The sequence below is a fragment of the Leptodactylus fuscus genome, chromosome 5 (genome assembly GCF_031893055.1).
Source record: "Leptodactylus fuscus isolate aLepFus1 chromosome 5, aLepFus1.hap2, whole genome shotgun sequence".
NCBI classification, from domain to species: Eukaryota; Metazoa; Chordata; class Amphibia; order Anura; family Leptodactylidae; genus Leptodactylus; species Leptodactylus fuscus.
Window position 1 is genome coordinate 183441884 of NC_134269.1, and position 25488 is coordinate 183467371.

General features: G+C 43.3%; 1 protein-coding gene across 2 annotated transcripts in view; it reads right to left on the reverse strand.

Moving 5' to 3' along the window:
- Positions 1–22890, reverse strand: part of TCF7 (transcription factor 7) — a 135061-nt gene extending 112171 nt beyond the window's left edge. For both annotated transcript variants that reach the window (XM_075274899.1, XM_075274898.1), the window contains exons 1-3: positions 22518–22890; positions 22356–22422; positions 12830–12936 (exon numbers count right to left, since the gene is read on the reverse strand). In XM_075274899.1, coding sequence (XP_075131000.1) covers positions 12830–12936; positions 22356–22422; positions 22518–22706 — 363 coding nt within the window. In that variant the 5' untranslated portion in view covers positions 22707–22890. The remainder of the gene's footprint in view (positions 1–12829; positions 12937–22355; positions 22423–22517) is intronic.
- Between the last annotated feature and the right edge of the window lie 2598 nt (positions 22891–25488).

Genomic DNA, 25488 nt, shown 5'->3' on the forward strand with positions numbered 1-25488 from the left:
AAAGCTTGTGTAATCACAATAAAATCAGATGAGAACCTGTCACGTACTCATTGTATCATCAGATTATTGGCATTACTACACTATGGGCCGCTTGGTTTTATTTTTTATTTCCTATAAGCTACATTGAAGTGAATAGGGCTGGGCTGCAAAACAGCAGACAACCCACGGAGAAGTGTGACATTGGTCTTAGAAGAAAGCAGCCATGTTTTTTCTAATTCTGGACATCCCCTTTAAGCCAATTTGATGGGATTTCTGAGATATGTTAGCAATGTGCCATTTTACATGTATATGCAAAGGTACAAGACTTTTATGGTTCACTGTGGCTAAGCTTTACATACAGTGACAACCTTTACTCCTTTTAATTACATAAATAATGGATAAGTGAGAACTTCTGAAGAGTTGATGATGTGTACAGTACTTCCTCCTCTTAAATCTTTGTGGAAAGGCGTATGTTACGACAGGATGAACCTTCCCTGAAGCCTATATTGAATTACATGTAACAACTATCAAGGTGGCTTAACAAGAATAATGTTTAAACTGGTTCAAATTCCAACGTCTGAAACCACCTCAAAGGAGGATACATAAAGTATAAAAGCAATTAATCATCTCTTATTCCACAATAGGAGATTTCAAGTGACGGACCCGTCACAGCTACAAGAGAGCAGGCTTGCAGATCTGCCTTCAACACAGGATTAGATAACTAATCCATGCAGCCTACAAATGTTATACTGCCTTGCAGCAATTTTCCTTCTAGCATATAAAGTCCCTATAAAAGAAAGGAAGAACACTTGTATGTTGTACAAAACAAACAAGGAAAAGAGCCAAAGAAATAACAATCCCAATGGTTGCACCAAAGATAAAAGCTACATTTCTAGCAAACGGTAACTAATCTTCACTTCACCAACCTTATTTATCAGAGGTTCTTAAACTAAACCAAATAGCAAAACGTCTAGCCAGCTCTTTGCTTCAGGTAGTCTAGATGCTGTGGAGTGCAAACTGAAGGTTTGGAGAAAATCTGAAAAGCAAAACATGGTGCTATACACCATAATATTTTTCGGACTATAAGACGCACTGGACTATAAGACGCAGGATTTAGAGGAGGAAAATAGGGAAAAAAAATTTGAAGCAAAAAATGGTAAAATATTTAATATATGGGAGTTGTAGTTTTGCAACAGCTGCAAGGCCACATTGACAGGTGACCCTGCAGCTGTACGGGGACGCATAGAGTTTTTTGGGGTTTTTTTGTGGGCCAGATGTACTTTTTAGTTATACCATTTTGGGGAATATCTATTGCTTAGATCACCTTTTATTGAAAAAAACCCCGGCGGTTTAGCAATTGTGATATTGACGTTCACTGTACAGGAAAACTATTAGTAGACCGGGCATTTCTGGACACAGGGATACCTAATGTGTATGTGTTTGACATATGATTTTCTACTGTTATATACATTCTAGGGAAAAGAGGTGATTTAGAACTTTTACTTATTTCATTTTTTTATTATACATTTTTAAAGCTTTTTTTTTTTTACTATTTTATTCCCCCCGGGGGGCTTGAACCTGCAGTCATTTGATTGCAAGTCCCATAGACGGCAATACAACTGTATTGCCGTCTATGGGACATTCTGTATATTACTATTACGGCTGGTCATAGACTAGCCGCAATGGTAATATAGCAATGACAGGCCTGGGAGCCTTCATTAGGCTCCCGGCTGTCACCCGAACAGGTCGGCTCCTGCGATATCGCTGCACAGGAGCCGGCCTGCAACTTTACAGGTATGGGGCCGGTGGGGACCGGCCCCGGGGGAGAAGGGGCCGCCAATACAGACCCAGCATCCGCTGTAATAGAGAGGCGGATGCCAGCGAGGGATAGACGCCGGCACAGGTGCCGGGGCCTGAGACATCGCTGCACTCCTGCCCTGCTGGCTTCATGCAGGGCAGGGCAGCGATGTCTCAGGCCCCGACACCTGTGCCGGCGTCTATCCCTCGCCGGCATCCCCCTCTCTATTACAATGGATGCCGGGCAGCCACATTCGAACTATAAGACGCACCCTTCTTTTCCCCCCAAATTTGGGGGGGAAAAAGTGCGTCTCATAGTCCGAAAAATACTAATTAATTTAAAAGCAAAATACTAATTAATGTAGTTCATAAAGCTTAAAAAACAAAACACTACAATGCTCTATGTTGTTACAGAGGAGGGCAATAAATGCACATATTAAAGCCCCCTCAGAAAGACCTCCATTAGGCCTAATAACGTAGTCCCACCAATCTGCATATTATCAGTATCCTAAGGAGAGTAACAGCTTGCTTTGATGCGAAGCCCACCATTGTAGCAAAAAATGCTGTGTTTTACATTACCTGTAAAATGAATGGGATTCAGGTAATTCCATCCACACATTGCAGAAAAAAAAAAATAATACAGTGGGAAAGCTGCTTTTACAAAAACACCCATCTTTTTGAAAACCGTTGCATGTCAATTATACCTGTGGAAATGTGTAAAAAAATGCAATGCAAGGAAACGCTACATGGGACCTTAGCCTTACTGTGTCTCTAACTTTTACAATTTCTAAGGGTTTGAGCAAAGTACATTACAGATTACCCCGAGCAGGATATGTCCAGGCAGACTACAGAGACGGCAGACATTTAAAACAGCTCTAACTCCAGAGGCTCTAACTCTGGACGAAAAAAAAAAAAAAATAGGGTTTAAGTGTACCAGTTATGTGCCAGCTGTATTTGAGTCATAAATTCATGAATGTGGCTGTTAGGGAGTTAATAGAGTATGTCAGTTTAGACCAAATGCACTTTAGTTTTCAAGCAGAAAGATATGTTTTTAAAATAAAGTTGCTGCTAGGAGTCTCCCTTCTGGGTAATTTGCTGTTCACTTCCCCTTAGGCCCCTTGCACCCAATTGTGTTCTAGTTCAGTATAATATTCGGGTTTTTTACAGATAGCACACTGACCCATTTATTTCTATCAGCCCACGCACATGACCGTGTGCGGCCAACAGTCCGGACCACAAAACTCACGACAGGTCCTATTCCTGTTTGGTTTTGCAGCTATGCTCCCAAGGCTCCTTTTCTTTACATTAATAGGACTGCGGAATCACCGTCTGTGTACGGGCGGCACATGGATGACATCCGTGTGCCATCCGTACCCCGGCCATGCTGTGTAATCACAGAGGCCCGCACAGGGTAGTGTGGAAGGGGGCTTAGGGTTTGTTCACACAGAAGAAAAACTATTAAGACACCACATATAAGAGCCGCTGTTGCATTTTTTTTTTTTTAGCCAAAGCCAGGAGTGGATTGAGCAAAAGACTGGAGTATAAGAGCTTCCTATGTATTTCCCATTCTTTTTGTAGCCATTCTTGGTTTTGGCTCAAAAAAAAAAAATAAATATCAAAGCAAAATGTACAATAAAGATAACTGCGTTTCCGCAACATGGAGCAGTTTTCATAAATCTTCCTCACTTTGTTTTATATAATTTATATTTATTTTTTCCCCTATCAGTATGTCTTTGGAGTGTGGGGAAAAACCCACACAAACATGGGGAGGACATAAACTCCTTGCAGATGTTGTCATTGGCAGGATCTGAATCGAGGACTCCAGAGCTGCAATGCTAACCACTGAGCCTCTGTGCTGCCATCACTTAGTTTTATATCATGTTAATAATTTTAGCTCCTAAATAATTTTAACCCCTATCAGGGCTTGTTCACATCTGTGCCTGGTCTCCGTTCTGCAGGTTTCCGTTTCCTGCACAAAACAGAGGCAGGATACGTAAACCTGCAGGACTCTTTCATACCCATTTGAATGGGTTTGAAAGATGGGTGAGCGTTTTATGCTCTCCGCCGCGAAACCGTTTTTTTTTTAAATCCGACATAGAGTCGGACATGCAGTACTTTGTATCTGGTTTTAAAAAACTGGTTTCGTGGCGGAGAGCATAAAACGCTCACCACCGCTCACGGTCGGACCCGCGCTGACAGCTTTCCATCTTCTGCCGGCAGAAGACGGAAAGCTGAGAACGGAGACCCGAACGCTAGTATGAACCTAGCGTCAAGTGGATATTAGATTGTGCAACAGACAGAAATGACCAAATGGAAAGTAAAATATTCTGGATTCATAAATTGAACTTGCTAAATCCTAACAGACTGAATGAAGCTTCAGGGATCATTTTTGGACTTCATTATGAAAGGTGATCCTGTTTTATCCATACACTAGAAGTAAAGGAACTTAAAGAGGACCTTTCACCATATCCGGGCACAGGCAGTTCTATATACTGCCAGAAAGCTGACAGTGCGCTGAATTCAGCGCACTGTCGGCTTTCCCGATCTGTGCCCGGTGTGAAGAGCTTACGGCCCGGTACCGTAGCTCTTCTATGGTCAGAAGGGCGTTTCTGACCATTAGCCAGAGACGTCCTTCTGCCTCGCGGCGCCAATCACACTGTGCTGTGAAGCGGGGAGGAACGCCCCCTCCCTCTGCTCACACAGCTTGTCCGTAGACGAGCATTATCAGGAGAGGGAGGGGGCGTTCCTCCCGGCTCCACAGCACAGCGCGATTGGCGCTGCGAGGCAGAAGGACGTCTCTGGCTAATGGTCAGAAACGCCCTTCTGACTGTAAAGCGCTACGGTACCGGGACCGATAGCGCTTTACACCGGGCACGGATCGGGGAAGCCGACAGTGCGCTGAACTCAGCGCACTGTCAGCTTTCTGGCAGTATATAACACTGCCTGTGCCCAGATATGGTGAAAGGTCCTCTTTAAACATTGTGCAACCAAAATGACATAATCCACTACTTAGAAAAGAAAATAACTTTGGCCATGTTGGGCATACATGTTTTAAAAAACAAACAAAAACAAAACATTTTTCGTTAAATATACTGCTGTTTGATCTGGAAGAGTGACACTAGAATACATAGTTTAATGCATTAAAGCCCTATTCACACCTGCGTTCAGGTTTCTGTTTGGGGAGTCTGCTTGGGGACCCCTCGAATGGAAACTTATATGCATAAAAAAGTGGTTACCTAAGGAAACCTACGGACCTCATAGAACATAATTCCGCTTGGCTGCTGCACGAAAATGCAAAAACCACATGGACTCCGTATCTTTTGTGCAGAAACCACACAGACCCCATTATAGTCTAAGGGGTCCGCGCGGGTTTCCCAAGTAACCGCTTTTTTTATGCGTATAGGTTTCCGTACGGGGGGTCCCCAAGCGGACTCCCTGAACGGAAACCTGAATGCAGATGTGAACCGCGCCTAAGTATGCAAAGCTGCACATAAGTGTCATCTCCGCAAGAAATGGCGTTAAAAGGAATCCATGATCCCTTATAATGAGGCATCTATAGGATCAAGGTGAACTAATGGATACTGTGCACACCTAAAGGTGAAATGCCATCTGCCTCTATGAAATGCTTGAAGGAGAAGGACAATGGACCGTATAGTAACCACTCAGACAGCTCATCTGACAAATTTCACTGCAAAAAGGGGGCAACACGGTGGCTCAGTGGTTAGCACTGGAGTCCTGGGTTCTGCATGTTTGTATGTGTTTGCATGGATTTCCTCCCATTCTACAAAGACATACTGATAGGGAAAAAAAAGGTACATCGTGATCTCTATATGGGGCTCACAACCTACATTTAAAAAAATAAATAAATAAATCACTGAACAGTGAAGTGTAGTGTACCAACCCAGGTTTTAATAAAAGATGCTGCCACAAGAGTCCAGGACTAATCGCCAGCAAGTTAAAAGTTATCAAATTCATTAATGGATCTAATGATGGGCCTAAAATTTCCAGATCTGGGTTCTTAATGCTCCTGGGTTAGTGGCCCCGATCCTTTCAAGTTTCCTTTATTGCAAGTATGATAAAAGCCAAGGTGACATGGCAAAGAAAAAAAGGAAAATATTACAAAAAAAAAAAAAAAAATCGGTTTATAAAACATCAACGTAACAATTAAAGGGTTTTCCCCACTAAGAATATTTATCATCTATGCACAGGATACAAATGTATAACCACTGGGACTCCTAAAAGTCCCTATTTTGGGAGTCCTGAGACTGCAGTCATAGCATGAGATGGAGTTCCAATGGCGAGGTGGTCGAGCATGGATGGGTGATAAATGTGGTTAGTAGGAAATCCCTTTTAGGATATGCGGGAGGACATTACCAAGCTATTACCTAATGATATACAGTCCATTGAAACGTGACTCCGTAGTACTCAGTAAAGCAGCCAAGCATCCTTACTGCTAATCTAGTATATATAAAAGAAATTGTCACATATACATTTCCAAATAGAAACTTTCACACAATTGATTGTATTTATTTTTAGGACCTTTAAAATATCTCAAGTTCTGAAAACTCGCCTGTTGTCAGTATAATCTGCATTCTAGTACAATCTTCTGTTGCATAAACAAGAACTTGAGGACAGAAGGATGAAATGGAAATATATGATAATAAACATGTGCTTTGCGACAGAGAAGTACCACAATAAAGCCAAACAATCTAAACACATAAGACAGTTAAACATTTTCATTAGGATTTAATAACTGGCTGAAAATGTGTCGAAGCGTTCCAGAGGTTTAACTCCTCTGCTACAGATTTTTTCACTCCCCAGTGGTAAGAAGCAGAGCTGCCGATAGGAGTCATCTCGGGTCACAATCTGACAGAAGTATCAATATGAGACCTTATTGGCTAAACAGCTTTGATTGACTCTAAAACTTAAGACGTGTAAGGATACAGAGTAGCAGACCACCCAGTACCCCAACTACAAGGGATCAGTGTGGGGGGTCAGGATTCCAGCATCATGAAATTATTGATTTCAAGGATGAGAAAACAATCTGGTCTAGTATAAGTGAAATCAGACTGATGCGTCTATTATTCTCAGGCTACATATACAGTTTATCTGTTTGAAGACTTGCACAGCAGCACATTATTTTGCAATGTTACCGATTTTAATTTTTTTAACACATGACTCCAGCACCAATGGACTTATTGCAATGGATGTGTCACATCTGAACCCTGGCACGATCACAATTCATTTTACAGCCATCATGTAAAATTTGTTAACTAGCCCTGGCTAGTTACAAATGATATATCTTTAAGAGAAAAAGCACTTGCCATCTGTACAAAGCTAGCACTGAATAAATAATCCAATTCCCTTCCTTACATCATATTACATCACCAATCACATCCCATTTATAAATTTGCTATATAGTGGTTAGATTTAGTACTTCAGGTACCCTAAGGATAGTTTATCAAATTCCACATGCTACAATTTGTTTCTCGATAGGTCAAAAAATAGGGTTTTGCTACGTTTTGTGCTTATTAAATTTTAACATTTTACATTTATATCTATTCCAATTTTAAGAAGGGGATGAAACAGTGGGAGCGGTTAGCTGATGTATGCTAGATTTTACCAAATGCAAACTTTAAAAAAAATAAAAAAAATCGTTCCAGTAGGGACACAGCATAAAACATGAAGTAACATCTCAGGACATAAGTGTCTTGCTTAGAGATGAGCGAACACTAAAATGTTCGAGGTTCGAAATTCGATTCGAACAGCCGCTCACTGTTCGAGTGTTCGAATGGGTTTCGAACCCCATTATAGTCTATGGGGAACATAAACTCGTTAAGGGGGAAACCCAAATTCGTGTCTGGAGGGTCACCAAGTCCACTATGACACCCCAGGAAATGATACCAACACCCTGGAATGACACTGGGACAGCAGGGGAAGCATGTCTGGGGGCATAAAAGTCACTTTATTTCATGGAAATCCCTGTCAGTTTGCGATTTTCGCAAGCTAACTTTTCCCCATAGAAATGCATTGGCCAGTGCTGATTGGCCAGAGTACGGAACTCGACCAATCAGCGCTGGCTCTGCTGGAGGAGGCGGAGTCTAAGATAGCTCCACACCAGTCTCCATTCAGGTCCGACCTTAGACTCCGCCTCCTCCGGCAGAGCCAGCGCTGATTGGCCGAAGGCTGGCCAATGCATTCCTATGCGAATGCAGACTTAGCAGTGCTGAGTCAGTTTTGCTCAACTACACATCTGATGCACACTCGGCACTGCTACATCAGATGTAGCAATCTGATGTAGCAGAGCCGAGGGTGCACTAGAACCCCTGTGCAAACTCAGTTCACGCTAATAGAATGCATTGGCCAGCGCTGATTGGCCAATGCATTCTATTAGCCCGATGAAGTAGAGCTGAATGTGTGTGCTAAGCACACACATTCAGCACTGCTTCATCAAGCCAATACAATGCATTAGCCAGTGCTGATTGGCCAGAGTACGGAATTCGGCCAATCAGCGCTGGCCAATGCATTCTATTAGCCCGATGAAGTAGAGCTGAATGTGTGTGCTAAGCACACACATTCAGCACTGCTTCATCAAGCCAATACAATGCATTAGCCAGTGCTGATTGGCCAGAGTACGGAATTCGGCCAATCAGCGCTGGCTCTGCTGGAGGAGGCGGAGTCTAAGGTCGGACCTGAATGGAGACTGGTGTGGAGCGATCTTAGACTCCGCCTCCTCCAGCAGAGCCAGCGCTGATTGGCCGAATTCCGTACTCTGGCCAATCAGCACTGGCTAATGCATTGTATTGGCGTGATGAAGCAGTGCTGAATGTGTGTGCTTAGCACACACATTCAGCTCTACTTCATCGGGCTAATAGAATGCATTGGCCAGCGCTGATTGGCCGAATTCCGTACTCTGGCCAATCAGTGCTGGCCAATGCATTCTATTAGCTTGATGAAGCAGAGTGTGCACAAGGGTTCAAGCGCACCCTCGGCTCTGATGTAGCAGAGCCGAGGCTGCACAAGGGTTCAAGCGCACCCTCGGCTCTGATGTAGGAGAGCCGAGGGTGCACTTGAACCCTTGTGCAGCCTCGGCTCTGCTACATCAGAGCCGAGGGTGCGCTTGAACCCTTGTGCACACTCTGCTTCATCAAGCTAATAGAATGCATTGGCCAGCGCTGATTGGCCAATGTATTCTATTAGCCTGATGAAGTAGAGCTGAATGTGTGTGCTAAGCACACACATTCAGCTCTACTTCATCGGGCTAATAGAATGCATTGGCCAGCGCTGATTGGCCGAATTCCGTACTCTGGCCAATCAGTGCTGGCCAATGCATTCTATTAGCTTGATGAAGCAGAGTGTGCACAAGGGTTCAAGCGCACCCTCGGCTCTGATGTAGCAGAGCCGAGGCTGCACAAGGGTTCAAGCGCACCCTCGGCTCTGATGTAGGAGAGCCGAGGGTGCACTTGAACCCTTGTGCAGCCTCGGCTCTGCTACATCAGAGCCGAGGGTGCGCTTGAACCCTTGTGCACACTCTGCTTCATCAAGCTAATAGAATGCATTGGCCAGCGCTGATTGGCCAATGTATTCTATTAGCCTGATGAAGTAGAGCTGAATGTGTGTGCTAAGCACACACATTCAGCTCTACTTCATCGGGCTAATAGAATGCATTGGCCAGCGCTGATTGGCCAGAGTACGGAACTCGACCAATCAGCGCTGGCTCTGCTGGAGGAGGCGGAGTCTAAGATCGCTCCACACCAGTCTCCATTCAGGTCCGACCTTAGACTCCGCCTCCTCCAGCAGAGCCAGCGCTGATTGGCCGAATTCCGTACTCTGGCCAATCAGCACTGGCTAATGCATTGTATTGGCGTGATGAAGCAGTGCTGAATGTGTGTGCTTAGCACACACATTCAGCTCTACTTCATCGGGCTAATAGAATGCATTGGCCAATCAGCGCTGGCCAATGCATTCTATTAGCGTGAACTGAGTTTGCACAGGGGTTCTAGTGCACCCTCGGCTCTGCTACATCAGATTGCTACATCTGATGTAGCAGTGCCGAGTGTGCATCAGATGTGTAGTTGAGCAAAACTGACTCAGCACTGCTAAGTCTCTGCATTCGCATAGGAATGCATTGGCCAGCCTTCGGCCAATCAGCGCTGGCTCTGCCGGAGGAGGCGGAGTCTAAGGTCGGACCTGAATGGAGACTGGTGTGGAGCGATCTTAGACTCCGCCTCCTCCAGCAGAGCCAGCGCTGATTGGTCGAGTTCCGTACTCTGGCCAATCAGCGCTGGCCAATGCATTCTATTAGCCCGATGAAGTAGAGCTGAATGTGTGTGCTTAGCACACACATTCAGCTCTACTTCATCAGGCTAATAGAATACATTGGCCAATCAGCGCTGGCCAATGCATTCTATTAGCTTGATGAAGCAGAGTGTGCACAAGGGTTCAAGCGCACCCTCGGCTCTGATGTAGCAGAGCTGAGGGTGCACAAGGGTTCAAGTGCACCCTCGGCTCTCCTACATCAGAGCCGAGGGTGCGCTTGAACCCTTGTGCAGCCTCGGCTCTGCTACATCAGAGCCGAGGGTGCGCTTGAACCCTTGTGCACACTCTGCTTCATCAAGCTAATAGAATGCATTGGCCAGCACTGATTGGCCAGAGTACGGAATTCGGCCAATCAGCGCTGGCCAATGCATCCCTATGGGAAAAAGTTTATCTCACAAAAATCACAATTACACACCCGATAGAGCCCCAAAAAGTTATTTTTAATAACATTCCCCCCTAAATAAAGGTTATCCCTAGCTATCCCTGCCTGTACAGCTATCCCTGTCTCATAGTCACAAAGTTCACATTCTCATATGACCCGGATTTGAAATCCACTATTCGTCTAAAATGGAGGTCACCTGATTTCGGCAGCCAATGACTTTTTCCAATTTTTTTCAATGCCCCCAGTGTCGTAGTTCCTGTCCCACCTCCCCTGCGCTGTTATTGGTGCAAAAAAGGCGCCAGGGAAGGTGGGAGGGGAATCGAATTTTGGCGCACTTTACCACGCGGTGTTCGATTCGATTCGAACATGGCGAACACCCTGATATCCGATCGAACATGTGTTCGATAGAACACTGTTCGCTCATCTCTAGTCTTGCTCCATTGAGATCGTATTATTTACATGTTTAGCAGATCCATTTAACAGATGCAAAAAGCAAATAAAATTACACGTGAAAGCTATATATATATTTATATTATAACACTGATATCTATAACAAGGTTGATAAAAGATGTCATCTGAATGGAGCATTACATTGAAAGATATTGTGCAATGTTAGATAAATTTGCCACAAATTACAGCACTGCAATTTCTGCAATTTCTGATAAATCTCCACTTTCTATATTAATCAACTTGCATCCATACATATTTGGAAAGCTGCTCCTCACAATATATGGATGCAATTGTCCCCTCCTTCAAATTATAGTATTAGAAATCTCACCCTTGACTGTATAAAACAACAAGGCTGCAGGAAGCAGCAGTTAAAAAATGATATATGTGTATATATAAATCAAATCAAATTGAACAAGCTTTATTGGCACGTCCAAATAGATATTTGGCATTGCCAAAGCTAGTAAAGTGTGTGGGGGGGGGGTGGGGGGGGGGGGGAGTGGGGGGTATGGAGGGGTGGAGGGGTTGATTTGGGATATAACAGTCCATGGAGTTTCATCTTTCTCTTAGTTGGTGACCGCTATATGGGGAGGTGGGGTGGAGTGGGTGTTTTGGGGTATAACAGTCCGTGGAGTCTCATCTTCCTCTTGTTTGGTGACAGCTGGACATTTATTGGGCAGCGATCTCCGCAGTGTGTGTGTATATATATATATATATATATATATATATATATATATATATATATATATATTTATTGTGAGAGAGTGAAGGGTGTGGTCTGGGAAGACAGGTATATTCCAGCCAGGCACCTAAGGGGTGTGTGGTGAGACCCACACTAGGGAGGTCAGCTGACTAATCAGGCCCTAATAACAGTCTGAGTGTGAAGACTAGCAGGGTGGCACCACACTGACAGAGCTCAACTGTCCAGGCTGGACCTCCAAAGCAGGTACTGTGCCACCGTTGTTGTTGCCAAGGTGGGAGACTGGTAGCCAGTCTCCTGTATAGTCAGGGAAAAGTTTCCTTACATTTAAGTTAGTTTCTCAGCCGAGAAGTTTTGTTTATCCTGTGGCTTTGCAAAAGCAGTGTATGCGTTACATGTGAATAATGCCTGAACCTGTGTGCAATCCAGTGTCTGTGCCCCTGTTTCCTGCACTGCTACAAGCAGCTACCTGAGCGATTCCCCACTATATATATATATATATATATATATATATATATACATATATATATATATATATATATTGTTCAAAAATAAAGGGAACACTCAAATAACACCTCCTAGATCTGAATGAATTAAATATTCTCATGGAATTTGTTGAATGTGTTGTTGAATACAAAGTTGAATGTGTTGACAAAAAAAAATCACACAAAAATCATCAATGGCAATCAAATTTATTAACCAATTCCATAATTATTAAAGAATTTATAAAATTAAAAAAAAAAAATGTGTACATGTGAACAGGAGCACATCTCTCCGATCATTAGAAATAAATGCAAGAAAATAAATAAAGTACTGTTCGAACAAGAAAAGAACATTTGCCCTTTCTGACTTGATCTAGATATTGAAGGGGAAGGAGCATGGCTTTGGCACAACATCACATTCAAGGACTTCCCTGTACTGCAACGTTGCACATCCACTAGCTGTGCAGGGACTCACAGATCTGTGGATGAGCAGGAGCTCCGCTGTGCAGGGACCAACAGCTCTGTGGATGAGCGGGAGCTCTGCTGTGCAGAGACAAACTGTGACAGGAATGCAGTGCTAGAGGATCTAGTGGGACCCACACTTATAAGAAAGTGATGGCATATACTCTTTGCTTTAGTTTTGATCTCACTATGTCTTTTTTTTTTTTCTATTGTCAGTGATCACAAGATATCAGGTTCAAATTGAAACTACGACAGACTTACCAGTGTAGACATAGGTCCATTAGAAAGATAAGGATCAGACAGCATAAGGAATGGATAACTAGAATAACCCGAACCTTTATACATGGGCTCTTCCTGATGTTTAATACCTACAAAATAAATAAATAATATTATAAATAATGTGAGACATTCAATTCCACTTTTTTTTTTTAACCTATATTACTTATCACTACATTTCAACCAGATATGGTTAAACTAGTACAAAGCATAATATATTGTAACATCTCTGCCTGTTCGGGTCTCTGCGCCACCCTCTACTCGCATGCTGCAGGAGGCGTGTGCAGTTTGATAATTTGCTTAGAGTTTTTAGTTGCACTGTGTGAACACGGCTCTAGTTCTGTAATTGAATTTGCACCACACCCATCTTCTGCCCTTGTTGCCTCTGTCCATTAAGTGGTTAAATTTTGTCTTGACCTGTGATTGACAGCCTGTCTTCCTGTCAGGTCCAGGGCGGGTTCATCTCCCCTATTTAGTCTTGGCTCACATTCACACTGGTGCCTGTTATTGCCTCGTGCTTGCTGGCTTCTCTTGCTGTTAATTTACTTGTATGCTTATCCTTGACCTCTGGCTTTCCCTACTGACTATTCTTCTGGACTTCGATTTGGCACTGCATTGCTCGACTGTTACTGAACCCTGGCTAGCTGACCTCCCTTTGTTGTTGTTCATCTTGTCTGCGTTTTTGTGTATCACATATATAGGAAGGGATCGTCTTCGAGTTGCTGCCTGTTACGTAGGATAGGGCCTGGCAATAGGAAGGGACAGTGGGGGGCTTCAGCTTAGGGCTCACTGTCCCTTGTGCCCCTTCCTCCAGGGTTCTCCAGCAGCTTCTGGGGAATTGTTATCTAGCAATTCCCTAACATATATCTTACATTAATCATAGTGTCATAATAATACTAATCTGATGGATTAAAGAGTTGTCCAGTATAATTAAAAACAATCCACCTCCCAATGACGTCCCACTGTGCACACCGGGCAGACTAATAATCCTATCTAATCTCCCTATTCAATACAGATGTACCACTTGGCTGAGCCAAGTGTGCATGTGTTTGGGGGAAGTGGCTGAGATAATCATTACAAGCTATCTAAGGATAGGTTTATGCCAGCGCTTGAATTCCATTCAGGGTTTCTGTTCCCAAAGGCACTTACTCTCGGCATTTTTTGCCCGTTCCGGCGGAAACCCAGCGGACTCCATTATAGTCTATGGGGTCCTCAGGTTTCTGCTGGTAACTGCCTATTATAAGCGGATTAGGAAACCCAAATGCAGGTGTGAACCTAGCGTAAAGTGTAAGGCCTGCTTTATTTTACTTTTTTTTTTTTGTCTTGGACAACCTCTTTATGAGGCTTACCATCCTTGTTCATGTACAAGCACCAGGGCCAATTTCAGAGAACTGCAGATCATTGTCACATCCCTTGTTTAGCTGCTTACTACATACCATAGTTTACATACCACCATTATTACTACATTCAGTAGTTTGAGGAAAAGCTCCTTAAATCTCCTCAATAAAAGATCTGATGATTTCATTTTGTCACTCCTTATCATCTGCTGTCTAGACACAAGCCTTTGTTCTTGATCAATTAGACTTATCTGTGTACTTCAAACATCATTTATTTGAGCTGTTTACACTCTGATCACAGGAGAAGCAATGACTAATCCTGCAAGATGTCACTTCAAGGTAAAGAGAGCAAAACAATGGGGTCACACATGACAAATCACAACATACACCACATACAGTGGTGCTAGATGCTTGTGCAACCATTCAGGTGAAAGTATTTTGGCAAACTGTTTTCCTCTGTGGTGTATCAGTACCACTCCCATGTAGATTGTACACACTTATAGAGGAAATGTCACCCAACTGTACCTAGCGAGTGTACACAAGATGTCAGCCCACACTATCATTGCTTTATTTTTATAGTGTTGTTCCTGTAATTATTTACATCAGTGAATATACTCTGTATGACTGCAACAGGAATCTAAATTTCTCTTCATTTTCCACCACCATATCGGCATTCTGTTGGTGGAATCCATCCTCAAATCCGCTGCAAATTCCTGTGATTACAGTGATTTAACGATTCTACTAAAAATCAGAATCACAATTTTTTGAAATGGCAAATTAACAAAATTAATTTGATTAATCTCACGGCTCTAACATTTTACAACATGGCAGCGCATTTAGGTGAGAGATCGATTTTAAGGCTGAGTGCCAACATTGCAGAAACGCAGCTTTTTTTGTTGCAGATTTTGTTGCAGTTTTTTGAGCCAAAGTCGGGAGTGGGTTGAGCAGAAGGTAGAAGGATAACAGATTTCTGTATATTTCTTATTCTTTTTGTAGCCACTCCTAGGTTTGGCTCAAAAAAAAAAAAAAAAAAATACAGCAAAATCTGCAGCATTTTTTGTTGCAATTTTTTGAGCCAAAGCCAGGAGTGGATTAAACAAAAAGGTAGATGCATAAGTACGTCCTATATATTGCCCATCCTATTTGTAGCCATTCTTGACTTTGGCTCAAAAAACCGCAACACAAAAAGCTGCAATGTGGGGCCTTAGTCTAAGACTGTGTTCACAGAGAGAGCCTTGGTCAGGCAGAAAAAACATGCTTCAGTAATTGAAGAAAGATGATTTCGATGAAAATCGCTCAAAATCTCCTCAATAAATCTGCTTCCCATTCAATTCAGTGGCAGTTTTAAGCAGAATCCACCTAGTCACTGGGGACAAAAACAAAAAAAAAAATGTTTTTAAATAAAAATCAGCCTCTGTCTCTCTTTCCAATGAACAAGAGGCAAACTTCAGATGAAGTTTGTATTAGGTTTTAAGGTGAAATCTGCAGAAGCCATGGACACATGGACAGCATACAGGCTGAGTGGACAGCGCTATTGCCTTGCTCCACTGGTGTCCTGGGTTTGAATACGACCTAGGGCCATGATGGCCAACCTATGGCACATGTGCCAGAGGGGGCATGCCGAACCCTCTCTGTTGGCATGTGCACCGTCACCTAGATCTCTCACTAGCGAGGAATCCGGTACAGATTCCCCGTTAATGAAGGATCGCTTCTTTCAGCTGTATGACTGCAGAGTGTGACAACGCCCAGCTGCTATTCATGGACCTAGGGTATCCCCATGTTTGTGTGGATTTCCACTGGGTATTCAGACCTTCTCCCACACTCTGAAAATGTACAGATTAACCAAGCAGCTGCAACCACATTTCTCCTAGGAAATTGAACTGGGCAGATGTGTTCTTAGGACCAATGGAGGTCAATGCAACATAAGCATCACAAGAACTAATGCAACCCATACTGGTTTAATCTAAAGATCATCAGAGTTGGAAGATTTGTACTTGTTGTACTCTGTATATGGTATTTGATGATTATTTCCTGTGTGGGTAAAGTGTTCGGATCTCAGTATATTAAGGCTGTGGTTACATGGTGGCCCCCTGGAGTAGATTTACTAAGAAAGTAACAGTCTGGATTGCAAATTTAGAATAAATTTGCAATCCAGATAAAGTTTATGTATTGTTAAACTCTCTACATTACATCACTTATTAGTCATCTTAAAAAAATTGCACATTTTTGGTACAACTGAGGTTACACCCCTTACTTGTGAGGCCACTTTTGATGCACATTGTAAAAGTGCGCACAGCATGTTAGAACTATAGAATTATTTAGTGCAAATTACACCAGCATTCTGGTGCGTTTTGCTTGATAAATTCCCCCCCACACACACACTGTGCTGAGAAAAGATGACCAATAGATAGGTTATTAATATTTAGTCTTGGAGAAACCCTGGGCTGGGACCAAACGGGACGGAAACGCTGCGAGAAAAATCGTGGCAGTTTACAGTAAGTGCAAAGTGGATTGGATTCTAGTGAATCTATGATACTTTAGGACGTCCTCGCTAGATTTCCCGTGCCAACAAGATGATGACATGCTCTTTGAACTCTGCCAATAGTAAATACTTCAGACATTAGTACGTCAAAAATCTTTTAACCTGGCACCTAGTAGTCTACAAACTACAGAATAAGGAATCTTGGACGTCCAGAAGCAGAAGACTGAGTATAGATAACAAGTCTTATTACAAACCCATATGATCCTATACCACATATTATCTCAGAATTTTGGGGGGCTGAATGACTAGACTAGATCAGGTTTGACAACTTTTATTCAGGGTCATAATGAGAGATATTTGCAAAATAATGATGTGTAAACCAAGTTACAGACAAGGCAAGGGTCCAGCATGTACACAGCTTTCAACTACCTGCTGCTTTCTCATATGACATTTCCATACACTGTAAGGGCCCGTTCAGACGAAGTAAACGCACGTGTATTTTTGCTCCTGGCTCCAACAACGGGGCTCTGAAAATACATGGTTGTGTGTATGAGGCCATAGAAATGAATAGGTTAGTGTGCCATCCATGAAAAACAAGGCTAGTCCCCTGACAATGCATATAGTTGAGTGCATGAGGCCTTAAGGTCCATTCACACGGAGTAAACACACGCTCATTTTGGCAAAATACACGTGTAAAGAATACACATATAAAAATAAGACTCCCATTGACTTCAATGACATTTTTTATATGTGTAAAAAAAAAAAGCGTCAAAAAACGCGACATGTATTTTCAGAGCCCCGTTGTTGGAGCCAGGAGCAAAACTCAGGACAGATCCTATTCCAGTCTGTTTTGTGTGGCATCCAATCAAACAGTCGTGTGCATGTCACTTTACTCTACAAAGAAGGAAATGCAGCAGAGCAGTACTCATTCCAGTATAAAGGTGGCACTATCAGACATTTAGGCTAGATGAGAGACTCATATGAATGGCCACTCCCAGCTAAAGGACTGTCAGATCACCCTCTGTGAGTACACGATATGCTAAAAGGCCAATATACATTAGCCCAGAACTAGTAAGGGGGCGTTCACACTACCGTCTGTGTCCGACAGGTAGTGTCCGCTCCTAGTGTCCGCTCAAAATCTGGCACGGACATTAGGAGCGGACACTAGCTGTGTCCGTGACACCTGTCATTTATTTAAATAGGCATCGGGTGCGTTCTTTTGCACTCCGTGCCCTTCCTTCACTGTCCGCATGTAAAGATGTCCGACTTCCCAAGCGGACAGAAAAACCTAGGGTCACCGACGGTCACCTTTACAAATCCATTCAAGTGAATGGGTTTTGAAACTGACCACCGGGTTTCCGTCCACTGTCCAGTTTCGTCGGTGCTGAAGATGGAAACCTGGCGGAAAGCACAAACCTGAGACCGAGCGCAGGTGAAAGAACCCTCATTTAAACAGTATAAAGATATGCCAGATTTATTGGAGTGACTGATGCTGAATGATAAATCTGGTGTCTCTTTATACTGTCTAGTATAAGTTGATAGCTCCTTTTAGTTTAGTTTTAGCTTACTTGAAGTTAATATTCTTTAACACAATTTTGGTGCATTGTGTCACATTTAAGCCCTGCCTGCTATGTCTCCAAACCCACGTGTTTAGCAAGTCAAATTTTTTTAGCAAAAACTAGACGTACCACACTGTGCCAGAGATGCGCCACATTTACGTCAATGTCTACTCTTGACAACACTAGTAAATCTAGCCCAGTGTGTCACATTCCAGTCCCACTCGAGCTGATCTGCAGACGGAGAGATTATGTTCGCTTATATTCAGCCATATTTCAGATCACTATACACTCTGATACTTGCATATGCCCAAACTACAACTATTCTGGAGTTCCTGTATAGAAATGTATATATGGACCAGCATCTGTATTTACTGTCAACTGCTTGGATACCTTTTAAAATGAGCAACAGCGTACAGCCTTATAAAATGTTACCTGGGAAAGCAGCAGTATTAATACAGGTTATTCCAGTTACACAGTGCTACATACAATAGGCCTTTCCTCTAACAATTCTAAGTCTATGGGTTATTTCTTGCATATATAGAAGTTTATCTGCACCCAGGAACAGGTGAAAAAAGCTGTGACCTACGGCTTGGGCTTAGTCTCTACATTCTTAGAATGTCCAGAGAGGTTCAATAAGTTAAGATGTCAGATTCCCCCGCTGAAGTGCAGGCTGGCTTAGCAATAACCAAGCATGTATTTTATATAAAGCAAAATTACTGTACAATGAAAAGTTTTGCAACATATACAATGTGCTTCAATTCCTCAATAGTTTCAACAGCCTGAGACTATAGCATAAATATACAGTGGCGGCCAAAAAACTGCACCATTTCACAAAATGTAATGATTGTAGCGAATATGATTTCTTGTCTTATTCCATTTCTATCCTCTTCTCTCCTGGACGACGAGTATTTGGCAATTTTGTTCATGTTGTCACGTGACATTTTTCAGTCGATTTCATAGAAGGAGGTATACATATCATCTGTAGACATCTGTACACATCACATACACTGGCGGTGCATTTTTTTGGGCCACCACTGTACATGCTTGGCTCAGCCACCTATGCATATAGGAGATCCTTGGCACATTAATTAGGCTTCATGCACACGTCAACGCATTTTATCCACAATTGCAGATAAAATTACGGACCCATGCTTTCCAATGGGCCTGTACACACAGCCATAGCTAAGTGAAAAGTAGCAAAATATTAAGCAGGTCCTATACCTGTCCATACTTGTGCTACTGTCAATTCATTTTCAAGGTATGGGTCAGTGAAAAGCAATCCGCGTGTCATCTGTGTCGTTTTTACTGACCCGTATATTGCACATGGTTGTGTACAAAAGGCCGTGCATTTTAGATTTTGGTAAATAGACTAAAAACAGGGCTGAGTAAAATGGCCTTATGTTCACTCATGGTGTTAGCGCTTTTATTTTTTTTACAATTATGTAATAAGCTTTATGTCAATAAACCCAAATCCTCTAACCGTATGCGGTACAGTGTGATAGGCTCCTGTCAGACATTCCCTGTGCCGCTTTATCATGGAGGGCCCTGATACATTCAGAGGTAATATATGAAAGATGAACTGGCCAGCTTGAATAAAACAGTGGGGTTAGGCTTGGCAACCCCTGTAGCTTGGCAAGATCTTCAGACAAATATCTAATATGTATAGGCAGATTGGTATTTTTGAAGTGGCAGACTCCCATTGCTATACACTTAAATCCCATAAATCCACAATTATGTTCTGCAGTAAAGGCACGTCTTCTCTGTACACGACTTCTAATATCAGCTCCTACTCCACTTGATCTCACTTAATCTTGCAGGCAGTGGACAGCTTGGCTTAGAAAATACAAATACTATTATTAAAACATAATGGGAGTCTTAACTATAAGTAAAGCTTCTGCAGGAGAAATGAGCATTCAGCCTGACAGAGCGGCTAAGACTGGAAAATGAACCACTCTGGAAAGATATATCCAAACCAGCGGTAGGGAGTTACCTACAGCAACCATGACAAGGCAATACTCAATTTTCAAAGGATGTTTGGAAAATGAAAAGTTGAAAGCAGGAATGTGAAGAGTACTATGGGCAATGGGTTCACCTCAACTCTTATAGTTTTGATCATTACCCATGATATACAGTATATAGGCACACAGGGGGCATAAAACGTGCTCCAGACACTACAAGCCATTTTTATGCCATCATGTATTATTTGGGTGCAGTTGCACTCATTTTTGCAGCTCTTATTTTCCAAAAAGCATCTGAAAAATTACATCTGGATTCTCATTGCTTGCTATGGGTAACTCCATCATTGTTCACTCTTTTTGTCATTGCGCGCTATTTCTAATAAATTCTACCCTACGTGTGCAACGTTCATCACACTAGTATCACAGTCTGTACAGAAACAAATATATAGAAGCAGGAAAATACAAAAAGAAGGGGTCAAGCAAAGTTCAGAACACTTACCACCTATTACCAGAACTGGTGAGAAGCAATGACCCCCATCACAAGAGCAAGGATCCCTGTGTCACGTAGAACAGTTACCCCCCTCCCCCTGCACTACCATTTACTTCTGATTTACTTCTTATTGTGATCACTCAGAGGACCCCCATTATTGTGATCACTTAGAGGACTCAGAGGACCCCCATTATTGTGATCACTTAGAGGACTCAGGGGACCCCCATTATTGTGATCACTCAGAGGACCCCCATTATTGTGATCACTCAGAGGACCCCCATTATTGTGATCACTCAGAGGACCCCCATTATTGTGATCACTCAAAGGACTCCCATTATTGTGATCACTCAGAGGACCCCCATTATTGTGATCACTTAGAGGACTCAGGGGACCCCCATTATTGTGATCACTCAGAGGACCCCCATTATTGTGATCACTCAAAGGACTCCCATTATTGTGATCACTCAGAGGACCCCCATTATTGTGATTTCTCAGAGGACCCCCATTATTGTGATCACTCAGAGGTCTCAGGGGACCCCCATTATTGTGATCTCTCAGAGGTCTCAGGGGACCCCCATTATTGTGATTTCTCAGGGGACCCCCATTATTGTGATCACTCAGAGGACTCAGGGGACCCCCCATTATTGTGATCACTCAGAGGACCCCCATTATTGTGATCACTCAGAGGACCCCCATTATTGTGATCTCTCAGAGGACCCCCATTATTGTGATCTCTCAGAGGTCTCAGGGGACCCCCATTATTGTGATCTCTCAGAGGACCCCCATTATTGTGATCTCTCAGGGGACCCCCATTATTGTGATTTCTCAGAGGACTCAGGGGACTCCCATTATTGTGATCACTCAGAGGACTCAGGTGACCCCCATTATTGTGATCACTCAGAGGACTCAGGGGACCCCCATTATTGTGATCACTCAGAGGACTCAGGGGACCCCCATTATTGTGATCACTCAGAGGACTCAGGGGACCCCCATTATTGTGATCACTCAGAGGACTCAGGGGACCCCCATTATTGTGATCACTCAGAGGACTCAGGTGACCCCCATTATTGTGATCACTCAGAGGACTCAGGGGACCCCCATTATTGTGATCACTCAGAGGACTCAGGGGACCCCCATTATTGTGAATGCCGAAGACAAACTTTACTTAGAACAAGTGTCACCCAAGTCACTATGGGTGTTGCTAGGTTACTGGCTGTCACCATACCACCTCTCATATTTACAATCATCTGGATGCCATTTCTCACATAACAGCCTATATACCAAGTTATAATGCAGTTGGGAAGATTTTGACCAAGTGGCACACATATATGACATGTTACGTGGGTGTGTCAATGGCGAATTTCCAACAAGTCATATGCCAAAAATCAATGGCACTACCACACACTAACATCAGCACATGGTACCCATGTACCAGCCCTGGTAACAATACAATTGTCTATAGATCAAACAGATAAAGCCAAGCCACTGGAAACAATCCAAGCAGTTAGATTTGGTAAAAGTGACAGGGATTGGGCAAGAAGTCACAGGCAGTTCTCTTTATGGCACTTTGTGGATGTCATTGCACTGGTTGTGCTGGCAGTCTGGGCACAGCTGATGCCACAGGTCTGAGCTGCCCCTTGTTGCATGAACAGGACTAGAGGAGGGAGTCCTTGGAGCTTACTTACCATCCTCCATGTGATCTGCCAGCTTGTCCTGATAAACTCTCTGCGCATCCTGTGCCCGCCTGATCGCCTGTGGAGAGAGCAGGGAGTCAGAAGTTGTGCGGGAGCTGCGGGGCAGGGGCAGCGGCGGGGCAGGGGCTCTACCCCGGGAGCAGCACGGCTTACCTCCGGGTGATCAGCTGGGAGAGCGGGAGCCTCAGACTCATTGACCAGCGAGGACTTGAGATCTGCCAGATCCCGCTCAGTGAAGGCATTCTCCTGGATCTTCTCCTCCTGATCGCCCTCGTCCTTGAAGGAGATCATCTCATCACTGGCGCCCAGGTCCTCCTCTCCGCCGCTGCTCAGCTGGGGCATGGTAGCCGCTGGAGCCCCCTTCTCGGCACTTGGGGAGGCACAGAGTTGGGGGGCACAGTAATCAGGCTGTACGAGCCAAGCGATCGGTGCCCTGCATGAGAGGGGAGGGGGCACGGGGAAAAGTTTGTCTAGAGCTGATAGGCAGCAAGGACAGGACAGGAGCTGAGCAGTCTGGAGCTTGTGATCGTGTGAGGACAAGGGGAAGGCAGAGCACTTCAAAGCAGCACACCGCCTGCTGATTGATGGCTGCACTGAGCACTCGGGGGCTGAACCCAGGCGGCAGAGCCAGGCTCTTAAAGTGACAGGCACACTCCCTGCACAGGCTACTGCTGACAGTGGCCACAGACACGACATTTACTCCTTCATAGCTGAGATTAATGTCACACATGATCTAATTGTAGAAAGATGACCTGATCTGCTAGCAAATCCCATAGACATACAGACATATACATACATATACATAGACATACATACATAGACATAGACAAATCCCATAGACATATAGACATTGATCAAAATAGGAAATTGTGTGCTAAGTTTGGTGATGTCTTTCCGTTAGTCATGAGTGCAGTGAGAAACATTTTGATACCCATAGGATACAATTCCATAGTTTGGTCCAAATCTTTTTGTCACCATAGATGGCTTCAATCGTTTTGTCACCATAGATGGCATCAATCGTTTTGTCACCATAGATGCCATCAATCGTTTTGTCACTATAGATTACATCATTGCAATCTATGCAGTTTTTATTGCACTATGGAGTTGCACATTCCTACTAAGCACATACAAGTGAACAACCCGAGTGTGTTCTGATCTTCTGTTTAAAGAGCAGATCCTATAAAATATCGAATTGAAACAGAGCGTTGAGACACTCTCAGACTGCACTTCATCGTGTACATGAATCCGAAGACTGGTTTCACATTAGCTAAGCCTTGGATGTGAGACTCATATATATGCGAACTGCATTTACCATCCCATAACACATTGGTGGGTCCAGTGAAAAGGTTTCATTAGTTGTCCCCCCCCCCCCCCTCCTCCATCACCATCACTTAGACATACCTGAAAAATGAAAATAAAAATAGTACTCACCTTTCCCTGTTCCCTTTTGTCTTTTCAGGGAGCAGCAAGACACCTATTGCTCTCAAGACATCAGAAGCAGAGACAGGGGTCAAATGGTGAAGCAGGGAGTGGACAGCAATCTGCTTCTCCATTGTGTTCAATATTGGACTGTCCCACTGTTCTAAGAGTGCCGAGTTACCATAGGGCCCCGGACCGAGTGTATATTATGACAGGAGGAAGACCGCTAGTGCTATAGTTATGATGCTTCATATTATCCTGTACTATAATCACTATGGGACAATATGTACAATATGTAGTGTAGAGGGAACTCCTAGTGTAGTGTAGTGCGTCTCCTAGGACTATAACCCTAGGAAAAATAAAAAAAAGATAAAAAGTTATAACTTTCAGAAGATGGCGATGGAAAAAAGAATTTTTTTTTGTCTCCAACTGGATTTATATTTTGCAAAATTAGTAACACATAAAATATAATATGAATAGGTTATCGCCATAGTCATAATGAACCATGGGAAAAAGTAGCATGTTACTTATGCTGCAAGAAATTTAAAATAGTAAAGAGCAATGCCAGAATGAGGGAGGGGGGGAATACTTAATACAATTCCGTCAATAAGTTATAATTACCCTAAATAGTCAATAAGTTACAAAATGATGTAATTAAAAACTGCATCTCATCCCACAAAAACCAGCCCTCATATGGTTGCATCACACGTCATATGTCAAAACTGGCTACATCAGGAAGGAAAGTGTGTAAGCTCAGCAAGTGTACATTATGGCATACCCAAGGCTTAGTGTTTAGAAGGAAAAAACACCAGAAGTGACCCCAAGAGTGCCTCCCCAACCCTAGAAGATAGCCGGAAAACAGTGGGGAATTTGGTGTAACCAATGTACACAGCATAAGGTCAAGCATAGCCACATAGGGCCCTATGCTTGCAGGGGCCCCCTCAGCCTCCCCGCATTGAGCGATACAGTCCCACATATCTTTAGGACAAAGATAAAGGTTGAATAGCAGAGCATGAAACCATCAGCTACGTGCTCCATTATTCAACTTTCAGCTGATGTTTGCTGCAGGGATGCACAATGAGCACTGAGCCCCAGACATTACAGCCAGCGCCTGCAAGGTCCATGGGAATGAAGTTCAGTGAGTATTCTATTTTTTCTTCATGTAACTCTAGCCTCTGCCCGTGACTTCATCTGTGTGTTGCTTGTGTTGATGATCTGCCTATATTCAGCAAATTGTTGCTGTCGATGATCCGCCTGCTACGGCGTTTTGACTCTGCTACATCTCTGCATATGGACAGCATATCCAGCTGTGCTACATCTCTGCATATAAACAGCATATCCATCTCTGCTACATATCTGCATATCCAGCTCTGCTACATCTCTTTATAGGTACAGCATACCCAGCTGTGTTAGATCTGTGCATACCCAGCTCAGCTACATCTGGCAATTTGGATGAAAGGGGTTTTCCTATCTCAGTGTCTAAGCAGTTTCTGCGTTATCTGTGTGTTTACATAGAGAGATAATAGAGCAGGCTTTATCAGCAAAACTGCAAATAGCTGAAATCTTCTGCAGTTTAACATAGTATATGAACATAAATTCATAACAGTCGTGAAGCCAGGTGTTAATCCAGGTTACAAACTATCTATGTGCCAAATTTCATCCAAATCCATTCAGCCGCTTTTGCGTGATTGAGTAACAAACATCC